Source organism: Ostrea edulis, chromosome 10, assembly GCF_947568905.1.
Source record: "Ostrea edulis chromosome 10, xbOstEdul1.1, whole genome shotgun sequence".
NCBI classification, from domain to species: Eukaryota; Metazoa; Mollusca; class Bivalvia; order Ostreida; family Ostreidae; genus Ostrea; species Ostrea edulis.
In genome coordinates this window covers 29,473,012-29,486,587 of record NC_079173.1, presented here as the reverse complement: position 1 = coordinate 29,486,587, position 13,576 = coordinate 29,473,012, and the positions used below count along the sequence as shown (strand labels likewise).

The following is a 13,576-nucleotide window of genomic DNA, read 5'->3' as shown; positions in this document are numbered from 1 at the left end:
GTTCATATTCTCGGTAGCGGCTCCATGGCCACTTTTGTGATAGGAAAGGTTGACCGTTTTGACACACTTTACTAAAATTTGTCACTCGGACATATTCAAATATCTTCAAAAGTGGTTAAATTTTATGAAATTTTCCTCAAAGCTTCGTTTTATTTTTGAGACAAGTGTATCTCCGTCAGTAAGTTTGATTCAACATGCATTTCATTTCATTCAGATGGCCAAATATGATACCAAACGAACTTAGTTCTTTTGATTATTTCCCAGGCTCTTTAGGGTCGGAGTTCTGTTTGCTCTTTGAGAATACTGGTTTATGAACTTCACACCTTGAGTCAGCCGTAATGATAACATCAGTTCATCAAACACCGACATTTACTGAACAACACATATAGAAAAATAAAAGGTTCATCAATTTCATACACAAATGATGAGAAAAAAATGAAAGTTGAGAGATTGAATACCTGATCAAGATATTGAGCTCAGTATTCTTTATACTGTTCATTACCTCTACTTGTTCATTGATCTAATTGTTAAACCTTTCTTTAAACATTGGTTTTGACTGCGGATCACTCCGTTTACCTGATGAAGATATAGGGCGGGTGTGACCGGTTGACAGGGAGGGGGAGGGGGTGCTTACTCCTCCGAGACACCTGATCCCACCTCTGGTATGTCCAGGGGTCCATGTTTTATCCTACTCTTAATTTTGTATTTATAGGAGATATCCTCTGGCATTTCGATCACAATTCACTCGGACCTATGTGATCAATCCGGAACGGTTGACATTGTTTCAGATTTAATTCAACTTCCATGATTGGTAGAGCGAATTTTGAACATCTGAGTAAAAAGTTGTTGGAATTAATAGAAATGTGGCGAATTTGTGTAGATGAATTAATTTCATTGTGGTTTTTTTATTGAACACGTCTCACTTTTCGACGAGTATGCGGCGAATTTGTCGACTTTTTGGTATTTACTTCTTTCGTGTGGCACGAAAGGGGACAAGGTAGTTGTAAGCTTTGTTTCGTTTTAGTATACGGTGGGTGAAGTAAATTTTCAAACGTTTGTGAAATTAATTTTTACAGCATACCTTAATATACATCAAGATAAATACATTATAAACAACAACAAAAACTCCACATCAAGAAGAGGAAGAAATTTCACGATCATAGTTCGAATTTCCTCTATATTTCTATTCTCTTTATTTACATTATTCAAGATCTGAGCGCCTACGCTTTTGTATCAGTTTAAACATCATGCACATTCAAGCTTCTTTGACAGGTGCTTTTTGTAATTTCACATTTAAGCCATGTACATTTACTTAATGGGATTTTAAGGAACCAACAGAGAGGCAATATTTATCACAATTAAAACGTTCATATTTTAGACACGAGAACCAGTCATTCTCAGCATGCTGGAGTTTTCTATTTATTCTCTTGAAGCAGAACAAATGTCGAATGAGTTATCAAGAAATCCTTCTCGTAAAATAGAGCTGGAGGTAAAGTTCAACAATTTAATCTTGGCTTCCTTGTCCTCCTTGTGCAAAAATTATCTGGAAATAGCATGTCTGAATCTATTTCTGAAAATGTCTGAAAAACAGAGGGCATCTAGGACGATGTAACAAAATTGTTTGTAATGCATCTTTGCCTGCCTTTTAACGTCTCTCATGTTTAGCTTTTCCCTAAAGTTCAGTAGTACTTGGTACTTAGCTTACCCCACTTCCAGATTTGTATGTTAGTTGATGAATAGCCTGCTACAGATAACGATTACGCTCAGTTACGTAATAATTGGTGTCCCCAATGACAAAGTGATGATAAAGAACAGTGATTAATCTCATAATTCTATAAAAAATGCAAACTTAATTTCTCAATGGGCGAGATTTCATTTTCCATAACACTGTTTTATTGACGAGTCTGTTACATATTATATATGAATTCATAAAAGTTGTTAGGGAACTCGTATTACAGAAAATGTAAGTAAAATCATTATCATGTATAATGTACAGTATATGTTATTTGCAGTAAGTATTACCAAATACAACTGATGCTACTATTCGATTAGCATTAACTGAAACATAAAACTCAAAACGTTTTCTTCAAAAAAAATTTTTACGCTGAAATATAAAAAAAATCCCACGTGTGTACTGAAAAATTATTATAAGTTAGATATTTTTTCAACTTTCTGTCAAAATGAAATCATTTTGGTTGCTGTTCTTTTTAGTTGTTTTTACTTAAAAGTGAAGATGAAAGGTGAAGATAACGAACACTCATCAATCTCATAAATCCTATAAGCAATACAAAATAGAGAGTTGGGCAAACACGGACCCCTGGACACACCAGAGGTAGGATCAGGTACCTAGGAGGAGAAAGCATCCCCTGTGGACCGGTCACACCTGCCGTGGGCCCTAAATCTTACCACATACAGGTGAGGTGATTATGGAATATTGCTATATAAATATGGGAAGTTAACAATTGAGAAGCTGAAATCATCCTGTTTGTCAAAAAATGATAGAGAAGGTGAAGTCATGCGGGTTGTCAAAAAGTGATAGAGAAGGTGAAGTCATGCGGGTTGTCAAAAAGTGATAGAGAAGGTGAAGTCATGCGGGTTGTCATAGATTTATTGATCACCTTAGATAACATCTTTTATAAATTTGATAGCTTTCTATCAATAAAGTATCAAACCGTGGCATAGCTTAGCTGAGCTTTTGAATACTATCGACCTGTCGACCAGTCACGACCCCCTTTGCAACCTTTACAGCATTCTTCTTTTATAAGGCTATGAAGGCACTTTCATTGCATTTGGTCCTGCGTGGCTGAGTGGTTAGAGCATCGCGCTCAACATCACACGGCCTCTCACTTCTGTCAGCGCGGGTTCGAATGCCGCTCGCGCCGGTAAGTGAGAAAGTTTCCCAGTTTACTTTCGGAAGGTCGGTGGTCTCTTCCCAGGTACATTGTGTCTGGGTTCTCTCTTCCACCAACAAAAACTGGGCGCCACCATATAACTGAAAAATTGTTAAGAGTGGCGGAAAACATCAATCAATCAATCAATTCATTGCATTTGGATATATTCTCATTCATATTACCTGTGTTTGGATTACCATCTGTCTGGGCCTTGCAGATATTCCTGACCACGGTATAGATTTCGTGGCTATTTTGACCGGTCGACAGGGAATGCATACTCCTGGGCACCTGATCCTCTAAGGATCCATGATTGTCATACTCTTAATTTTGTATTCTTCATACATGTACGACTGTGAGATTGATTGTTGTTCGTTATTAAACTACGGTAGTTCTTGGTTGAAAATCAGACTAACATGCGGATGATAGGCTGCGTCAGACGTTCAATGTTTAACATTTTCCCTTTAAATGCTAGACTTTGGCTTCATGATACAGAGATATTGATTTCCCTCTGTGAATATACACTTTCTTTCTGATATTGTTATTGGTATTGAAACTTTTTAATTACAAACTTTGCAGTGCCCAGAATTAGACACTCGTATATTTAATCCACCTATGTGTTCTTCTTTGTTTCCTTTCAACTATAGTCCTAACTGGACATGTCATTACTGGTGATGTTGATATACATGTAGTTGAAAACGAGGACCAGAAATCACTTATTTTAAATGGTCCTAAATTTTAAAAACCTTTCAATGGGCGACAGAACTTCATCTCTATTATGGATTCTGTCAACGATTATGTCAGACGATGGGCAAAATATGAGAAAGTACTTGATAACTCGTCAGAATGGATTAAAAGTACCAGAGGAATATCAAAATCCCGTTTTAGACACACTTAAACAAAAATACGAACAATCTATCCTTCTGTGCTTAGTAAACTAGAAGTGATAAAAGAATTAGTAAAATGTTTTGGTTCCAGCATACAAAGCTTGTAACAACATTGTCTTTGTTTGTAAGGCTCATTATTACAATTGTATTTTAAACGAACTTGGCATCAATCCCACTTTTGGTAATCGTACTTATACTCCAACTGCTCTGTAAAAAGATGAAATGATTCAAAATCATGCTTCAGTTGTAGATACATTTAATATCCCAGTTAATGGAATGGGTGAATACGAGCTGCCATACCTATGCATCTCTGTACTGGATTCCTAAACTTCACAAAAACCCTTACATAGAAAGATACATTAATATTGCTGGATTGAGTAAATGTTATATTAAGTCTCTATCTTTGCTCCTCACGAAAATTTTAATAGCTGTGAAGGAGAAACTTCAAAGTACGGTGTCACAACATATGCCAGAAGAGGTGTAAATCAAATATGGATTCTTTAAAAAAATTAAAGAACTTTTAGTAAACTTGAAATCGTAAAACCTTTCTCTAATCAACACCATCAAGACCTTTCAGCACGATAAATTAAAGACTAAATGTTTTAACATCATGGTCAATTGCTTCAACAAAAATGGAAAACGGAAATATTCGTAACTAACGATCATAATCCAAAAAATTACTTTGTTATACTCCACCCTGTTTCCACACACAAGTACTCTGAAGTTGAAATAAAAAATATGCTAGAGTTCCTCATTAACAACATCTTCATAGTCTGTGGTGATCAGGTCTTCCAACAGTCTTTTGAAAATTCCCATGGGAACGAATTGTGCTCCTTGTTAGCTGACCTGTTTTTATATTCTTATGAAGCAGATGTATTCAAAAGCTTATACACGAGAAGAAAAAATTTCTTGCTGTGGCCTTCAACTCGACATTTAGATATATCGACGACGTTTTATCTATTAACAATAATCATTTTCATTCACATGTCGATTCGATATATCCCTGTGAACTCGAAATAAAGGACACCACAGAGTCATTTACATCTGTGTTTTACTTAGATATTTTATTGAAAATAAATATTAACAGCAAACTAAAAACTCAACTTTGATGACAAACGGGATGATATAAGCTTTTCCATCATCAACTTCACATATTTATGTAGCAATATTCCATTATCACCAGCATGTCTTGTTTATAGCTCTCAACTGATTTGATACGCAAGAGCATGTTCTACGTATGATCAGTTTTTAAAACGAGGCAGGTTACTGATGTTACACGAGTTTCAACAGTCACGTTTAAAGTCAGCATTTCGCAAATTCCATTGTCATTATAACAATCTAGTTTGTCAATACAACCTATCATTGGGTCAAATGCTGTCTAGCGTGTTTCATACCGATAGTTAGGCCGTTATTGACACACTGATTTGACTACGAATTACTCCATTAATCTGATAACGATATAGGGCTCATGCCAAGTGTGACCGATCGACATGGGATGCTTACTCCTAAGTATCTAATTTCACCTCTGTTATATCCAGGAGTCCGTGTTTGCCCAACTCTCTATTTCGTATTCCTCGAAGGAGATTGATCACTGTTCGTTTATCTTCACCTTTCATTGGTTATCCCCAAAATGGAATGCTGGTAAAGAGAACGTCAACCCAAAGTCGAATTGCCATGTACGTAATTTTCGATTAGATATATATAAAAAAAAATAATCTCAATATGTTTTATTTCAATCTTGATTAAATATGAATATACAAAGAAATCGGAAATGAATTTTTACAACAATTAAACATACAGGAATATTTCTGTCAAACTATCAGTCAATCAACGATATGCCTAGCTCCTAACGATGTCAAGCAAAATCATGTATCCAATGTCCGTGATGTGCACCAATTGTATATGATTTGTATGGGTCATGTTAGATTACTCAGAGGTCAGTTGAATACAGCGAAGCAGCCTCTAGATGTACTGGGGCATCGTTCTTCTTGCGTTACTTTTCTCTCAGTATGAATCGAACTTTGTAAGGTTTGGGTTGTAAGATATGACCAGTTTCCATCTCTCTTGGCAAAAGGTCCGAAAGGTCAGCGTCATCAGGTTCCGTGATGGTGAAACTCTGAAGAACAGTAGCCACGAACAGAAACATCCGGGCCCTGGCGAATGCTTCTCCAACGCAGCTGCGCTTCCCTAATCCAAATACAATCATTCTGAAAAAGAGGATGAGATGATGCCAAATTATTTAAACGAAGGGAACCAAATATCGGCGATAATTCTGAACATATATACAATGAATTTTCGACATCTCTTAATTAAAACGTCCCCAACCTGTCAATGCAAAAATGTATTAACAAATTAACAAAACGCATTTTATTGATTCATCTGATTTCAAATAAAACTGGATCCTGAAAAGTGGAAAACAGTCGGGTAAGAACAGAAGTAAAGCGGGTATAGTTACATGTACCGGATTTGGAATGATATTGATGAAGAACATTTTGACATCTATGTCGCTCAAGGCGATACCAGTGAGGAAACTTTATCTCGGTTTATAAGAATTCATTTGAAAGGTCCCAAATGTAGGTTTGACGCGGCCGTATGATGCAAAACATGCCTCCAAACAACTAAGCTACCTTGGTCGGTAGCCCGGTATTATGTGTTTGACTTTGCATTATTGTCAGTTTTACGCCATTATTTTCCTTTCTGCTTCGTCTTGGTCAATATCTTTGAATCCTTAGATTAACCAGAACAGTCAATAATTGTTTACCATCTTTCATTGAATATGTCTACAAATATTTTTCTTGATTTAAAAAAAGAAGTCCATGTTTAAGTACTGTATACTGAATAACCTTTTCCTAACAGGATCAGTTGAAGGCAATAGACTACCGTCCTTGTCTAAAAACCGCTCTGGTCTAAATGAAAAAGGTTCCTGCCATTCTTCTGCGTTGTGATGTATCGTCCAGAAGTTGAGGAGAATCTAGTAAAGAACAATAGATGAACATGATAATATAGTGTCATAAAGAGTATGTAAGAAAACTTTCAAAATAATTTTCTCTAAGAGATTGATTGATTGATTTTATATTGTTTAACCTCCCTCTCGAGAATGTTTCACTTATATGAGATGCCGCCAATGGGGCAAAAAGTAAGTCTATGCTTGGTGCTTTATCATGCCACACCTGCTGTGACACAGGACCTCGGAATTTGCGGTCTCATCCGAAGAACCACCCCATTTAGTCGCCTCATACGACAAGCAAGGGGTACTGGGGACCTATTCTAACCCGGATCCACACGGAACCTCTAAGAAAGATAAAGAGTCAAACAACATGCCGGGGTATTTTTGCCGACAGGAACACCCAATATTTCTGTGGCCTGGGATGTGCAGTGAGGGGTGATAACTCCATGGGATATGTATCGTAGGGTCTCCAAAGTAACAGCCTCCACCAGATGACATTGATGTCTGTCTGCCAAAGCAGGTTCTCTGGTTGTTCCAGTAACGCTGTCAATTTCATCTTGCATTGCCCTCTGGAGTTCAGGTCGTTTGGCAAGAATTTGGATCAGGGATAGCAGTGCTCCTCTTGTTGTCAGGTAACCTATAAGAAAATATGTCTTTGCACAGCTTTTTAAGAAAAGATTCTGGAAATTCGAATTTTTTTTTATCTGTAACTACGTTGATTGAAAGAGTCTGTGATAAGCATTGAATTCAATCTGTATTCTGGTATAACAAAATCCAAGTATAAACTAGCTTAGGTTTCTTCATATAATCTATTCAAAACTTTCAATGCAACGGAGTAAACTTTTTTGTGTGTGAATAGGATGTAGACCTTATTGTTTGTTGACGTAAGGTAAAAGTGAAACAAATGAGACCTCATGTACATTTGGTTTGGTATGAACGATATCCATAGATACGAATACGTATTTTTGTATTGAGAAAATATCCCATCATATTGACTTTATTTCCTGGTGGACTAGTCTGATTCCCCACATTAACTATGTTGCTGTACCCATATCGAAACACTGGCGGAGTGTAGAGTGTCTGAATCGCATGGTGTTGTTGTCTACGAAATGGAGTACTTGTATGTACAGGTGGACTGTTAGTGCAATGGTAATTTTTTCAATTGAATGAACAAGAACTTGAAATTTTTTCAATTGAATGAACAAGAACTTGAGATGGACAAGAACATATCCCACCATACATGCATGCATCGTGTTTTATCGTTTAGCATATCAAGAATAACGTTGCCAGATTGTATGTTCTGCGTATGATCAATTTTTTTGAGTTGGTTGAGTGATTGATTGTATCTTGTAATGTTTAACATCTGTCTCGAGAATTTTTCACTCATATGGAGGCGTCCTCAAGATCGGTGAAGGGCTTCAAATTTAGGCCTATGCTCTGCGCTTACGGCCATTGAGTAGTGGGGTTCTTTAGCGTTTCACAACTACTGTGACACGGGTCATCCGTTTTTGACGTCATCTCCGATGACCCGTGACATTCACACCTGATGCCGAGCGTTTGGCGATGGAGCTGTCACTATCTGTTTTAACGACTTAGGTCTATCGCGGCCGGGATTCGAACCCGGGCCTTCCACACGCTCTAACCCTTAGACCACCGCGGCGGTTCTTTGAGTGCAGACATGCTAATGAGAAGTAAGTTACTGTTTGAGTTTCAACAATTTCCTTTAAAGTCAGCATTTCGTCAATTCTACGGTCGTTATATAACGATCTAATTCACAAATTTATACAACTTGGTGTGACAGTTCGACAGGGGATGCTTACTCCTACTCTTCCTGGGCACCATATCCCACCTCTGGTATGTCCAGGGGTCCGTGTATGCCCAGTTAGTAATCTTGAATTAATTCTTTACAGGAGTTGTGAGATTGATCATTGTTCTTGAGATAAAGATTTTGACTACAGATTAACGGTGGACAAGGAATGCTTATTTCTCCTACGCACCTAATGCCACCTTTTGTGTTTACAAGGATCTACTCTCAATTCTGTATTCCTTATGGTATTCATGATATTGATCACTTTTCGATATCTTCGTTTTATTTTCACCTAATGACATACCTATCGTCACCACAGGCAAACATTCTAGTCTGTTATTCTCTCCTTGACGACCGCGAGGAGATCGAGTGGTGGACAGAAAATCTTTGTCCTCCAAATTGATTTTGCAAACTTTGTTGGAATTTGTCATAAAAAGTTGAACTATTTCACAGTGTACATACCTCCTGTGACAACGTTTATAAGAAGACAATGGACATTGACATCAGTGAACCACTGCTGGCCATGGCTATCTTTTTCTTGGGTAATTTTCTTCAAGGAATGATAAATCCCTTTCTTTCCGGCATCATGTACCTGTAACAGTCATAAAGACTAATGCAAAGCACATGTACCATTTTCCAATGAACTTGAATGCACTCCAGAGGGAATTAAACAACATTCATAATTAAGCTTTTTCAGTCAAACTTGCGTACAATGCAGAATTAACTTCCATCCATGATTATGTTTAAAGTCTCCATGCTGTGCACTATTGTGATTTAGTCCAGTAGAAATAGAAAATTATTGTGAACTAATTCCAACAAAGTTTTTCTTAACGAAAAAAAGTACCTTGGTATATCATATTTAAACATCCGAAAGTTCAGAAAAAATCATAAAGGGGAAAACCTATAAATATTCATTGAAAAGTTAGCAATTTCGACATTTAAAAGTATGGCCAACGGACGTTTCATACACGTCTATATGACAATGATAGGTTACGACGATTTAAACAAAAACGCAGAATAACGATGTAATACACGTGAGATTGAAAATAAATCACTTAACTTACATTTCAAGTGCGTAACAAAAAGTATCTATTCCTCCAACGTCCAAATCTGCTATTTTAAATAACATTATCTCCATTGTCTTGAATGTCAACTTTCACACATGTAAGATTTAGGCCTATGCTCGGGGCTTATGGCCTTTGAGCAGGGAGGAATTTTTATCGTACCACACTGACACCTGCTGTGACACGGGGTCTCAATTTTTGCGGTCTCATCCGAAGGACCGCCGCATTTAGTGGCCTCTTATGACAAGCAAGGGGTACTGAGGATCTATTGGATAACCCGGATCCCCTCACGATCGAAGACCACATAGGGGAATAATTTTCAGCCAGATAAGTTTTTCTCATGTTTGCATCATTTTATATTTGAAGATATGTACTCTGCATATAAAAAGAAAACTTGAAAATGGCAACTGTTGTTCGGCAGACACACAAGCTCCCTAAATACATCCAATTTATCAAAGCAGAGGTCAACCTAGCCATCACAATATTTTGAAAAATATAGTAAAGGATTTTGAATGGAGGTTCACAGTTTCTGTAGGTTTTTCACTTTAAAAAGTAACGTTTTTGGACTTCAAGCTTTCAGTTCTTTTTTCTAAACCGTCATATTTATTAAAAGATTATATTACATTGATATATCGAAATATAATACATATCAAAGGGCACCAATTGAAACATGGATTTCCAATTTTTGACGATTTTTCGTCAATAAATTGTGTTTCAACCTCAAAATAACAGTTTTCCCTTTAAAAAATATTTCTAAACTTGTCACATCTGTTAAATGATACATTAATGTTTTCAAATATGACATAAATCAAAGAGTTTATTTCGAAACATTTTAATTTTAATTGGAATTTCCACTTCTTGGCGATTTTTATTCATTAAATGATGTTTCAGCCCCAAAATAAGAGCTTTCCAAATCAATATAGATTTTACATAACCTTTTTTGCAATTAGTTCACATTTCGAAGAATTTCTCTATTTCTACCGGACTAAATACAGTTACAATTGTAAGCAATTCATTTGAAATGTTAATTTCTGGAACTTACCGCTTGTTTCTCAAGGGTTCCTATAAATTGCTGTTTCAATTTAAACCACTCTTTGATTTTTTGGGAATAGCTGAGTGGCAAAAATCGCAGAAAAGGGAAAAAGGAATATAGCATATCGATTCCGACGTTCCCTAGGTCATTGCTGATATGATCAAACTGTTTCATAATTCTGTGCATCTCGCTGTCTCTACCTGTGCAATTTCCAGTCATCTGTAAATTAGATTAGTGTTAAATGACTTAGTGAAATCAAACGCGTAAAATTATTGGAAACATTAATTTCTTAGAGTTATTTTTACAAAGAAGACAGAAATCTATCAGTAGAAAATCAATTGAAGAACAGAAATGGCCGGATTGCTTTAAGATATGTTATCTATCAAAGAGACAGCAGTATAAAACATACTGGAGAAAAAACAACATATTAATGTAGAATATTAAAAAAAAAACAGAATAACTTTTAAAATGCCACATGTATACCGCCATTGTACAAGGTCTTCAAAATGTCAAGTAAAAGCTGTGAGTTAGTTACACAAAGTAGGTACCATGCTTAAAAATGACGAAGTTCAACTACATCAAATACATGGGTATTTTTCGAAGAATGTCCGATCACTTCAAAACAGACAAAAGCACTGTTCCATGCGTCCATAACACCTGTACAAGGTCTGAATGGTGTCAAATAAATGCTGTAAGAGGAGTTGATTACACAATATAGGTACCGTCTATTCAAGACATGCTTTAAAATGACAAAGTTCAACTACATGCATTTTTTCCAAAAATGTCCGATCACTTTCAAGAAGACACATGCACATCATCAATGTGTCCATAACAACCGTATAACGTTTGAGGAATTTCAAGTCAGAGGTGGAAGGAGAGTTCATTACACAAAATAGGAACCGTCTATTCAAGACATGCTTAAAAATGACAAAGTTCAACTGCATGTAATTTCTTTTAAAAATTTCCGATCACTTCCAAGAAGACACATGCACATCATCAATGTATCCATAATAACTGTACAAAGTTTGACGTATATCAAGTCAGAAGTGGGAGGTGTGTTTATTACACAAAATAGGTATCGTCTATTCAAGATATGCTTAAAAATGACAAGGTTCAACTGCATGTATTTTTTGTTTTCTCTGAAAATGCATGTTCGATCAATTTCAAAATGCCCCATGCACATCTTCATTGTGTACATACCATCTGTACAAAGTTTGACAAATGTCAAGTTAGAGGTGTGGGAGGAGTTGATTACACAAAATAAGTACCCTATTACCGCCATTCACCATTTCATAAGCAATTTGCACTTTATGCAATCCGACCAAAAATGAATATAGTGAATAAGATTTCACCAGATTCTCAATCCCATTTAAGATGAACTCTTCTACATTGCTTCTTGGGTCAAAGCATTGGTCATGCAGATTCTGAATTTCCTTGATCAATCCGACCAGGTTTTGTTTGATCTGATGTTCGTTGTTCACGAGATCCTCGCCATAGGCATGAAGCAACCGATGCACTAACTTTCTTCTTTTGGTCCATTTCGAATCGGGAGACGCAAAAAAGACATCCTCGTAATTTTCTTGCAAGTACTTTCCAAAGAACGTACTTGGACGAGCAGCTGCGATCGACGCGTTAGGCTCCTTAAGAAAAATTTCTCGAGCAGCATCCGAACAATTCAGGACAATAAATCGCTGTCCCATTACTGCAAACTCGAAAACATTTCCATGTTGTTGACTCCATTCATATAACTTTAAGTGTAAAGTTGTCAAGTCAAAATCAAATAGTACTCCGACAAAGGGTTTGCCAACCGGACCAGGAAAAGTCTTTCGGTTTCGCCATCTTTTCAGAAGCCAAAATGACAAGATGGTTATGATGAAAAAGGAAATGAGAGGAACAGTACACATTTTGTTAAGACTTCAACAAGACATCGATATCAAAGCGAGGCTTAGATACGAATGAATTCCTATTAATACGTCGAGATAACCTATGCACGAGGGAACTACGTCACTGTAGCCGATAAAACTTATTTTTATATCTTTGTTTGGTTATATTTTCAAGATTCCCCACAAGTAAGATGTTTTATTACCAATTAGCACCAGTCATAATTCATTTTAAGCTAGATAAATGTTAATAATGTCTAAAAGAGTGAAGATAACGAACAGTGATCAATCTCCTAACACATGATGTATATTTAATTGCGGTTATAAAATTTAGAAATTCATTTCAAAATTAAGGATTATCTCCCTCATGCATAGCTCTTATCCTTGGACGAATTTGGCTCCACTTTTTGGCACGCTGTTTTTGGCTATATTTAGCTCTAAAACTTCATAGTTATTTCGGATTTCAAACATTTCGGTTGAGCATCACTGAAGAGACATTATTTGTCGAAATGTGCATCTGGTGCATCAAAATTGGTACCGTATAAGTTTTACAATATAAGGAATATAAAATATAGAGTTAGGCAAACACGGACCCCTGAATATACCAGAGGTGAGATCAGGTGCCTAGGAGGAGTAAGCATCCCCTGTTGACCGGTCACACCCGCCGTGAGCCCAATATTTTGATCAGGTAAAACAAAGTAATACGTAGTCAAAATCAGTGCGCCAAGAACGGCTTAACAATTGGTATGAAACACGTCAGACAGAATATAACCCAATGATACGTTGTATTGGCAGACTTGATCATTTTGATTTTGAAAAAGTTCTTTAGAATTTTGTCGAATCCACATTTGATTTACACCACTTCTGGTATATTTTATGGCACAGTATGTTGGAAGTGTTCTCCTTCACAGCTGTTAATGTTTTCGCAAGGAGCAAAAATATGGCTTTGGTCGAACATTTACTCGATCCAGCAATGTATCTTTCTTTGTAAGTTTTTGTCAAGTTTAGGAATCCGGTATAGATACGGTAACCCATATTCATCCACCTCATTGACTGAGGAATTAGATGTA

At 36.5% G+C, this 13,576-nt stretch overlaps 2 protein-coding genes across 3 annotated transcripts in view; one reads left to right on the top strand and one right to left on the bottom strand.

Annotated features, from left to right (window-relative positions):
- The window catches only part of LOC125674557 (uncharacterized), a 412,455-nt gene that overhangs the window by 14,557 nt on the left and 384,322 nt on the right, over window positions 1-13,576 (top strand). The gene's annotated exons all lie outside the window — the stretch shown is intronic.
- On the bottom strand, window positions 5,488-12,627 carry LOC125665716 (steroid 17-alpha-hydroxylase/17,20 lyase-like). Of its 2 annotated transcripts, none has more exons than XM_048898508.2 (6): window positions 11,979-12,627; window positions 10,636-10,845; window positions 8,992-9,121; window positions 7,097-7,359; window positions 6,619-6,746; window positions 5,488-5,982 (listed from the first exon to the last, which is right to left on the bottom strand). In XM_048898508.2, exons 1-6 carry the CDS (start codon window positions 12,528-12,530, stop codon window positions 5,769-5,771), a joined length of 1,497 nt encoding a protein of 498 aa, XP_048754465.2. In that variant the 5' UTR covers window positions 12,531-12,627; the 3' UTR covers window positions 5,488-5,768. The 2 variants fall into 2 exon arrangements, with proteins under 2 accessions (XP_048754465.2, XP_048754468.2); XM_048898511.2 differs by having other exon boundaries at window positions 11,514-12,591.

What these genes read in the sequence shown, in the direction of transcription:
- LOC125665716 (XM_048898508.2), bottom strand. Translation starts at nt 12,530, where the DNA reads ATGTGTACTGTTCCTCTCATTTCCTTTTTCATCATAACCATCTTGTCA. An exon ending in CTGTCGGCAAAAATACCCCG is followed by an intron (nt 6,747 to 7,096) that starts GCATGTTGTTTG and finishes GTTCTTTACTAG; the next exon opens with ATTCTCCTCAACTTCTGGAC. An exon ending in ACTGATCCTGTTAGGAAAAG is followed by an intron (nt 5,983 to 6,618) that starts GTTATTCAGTAT and finishes CCTCTTTTTCAG; the next exon opens with AATGATTGTATTTGGATTAG.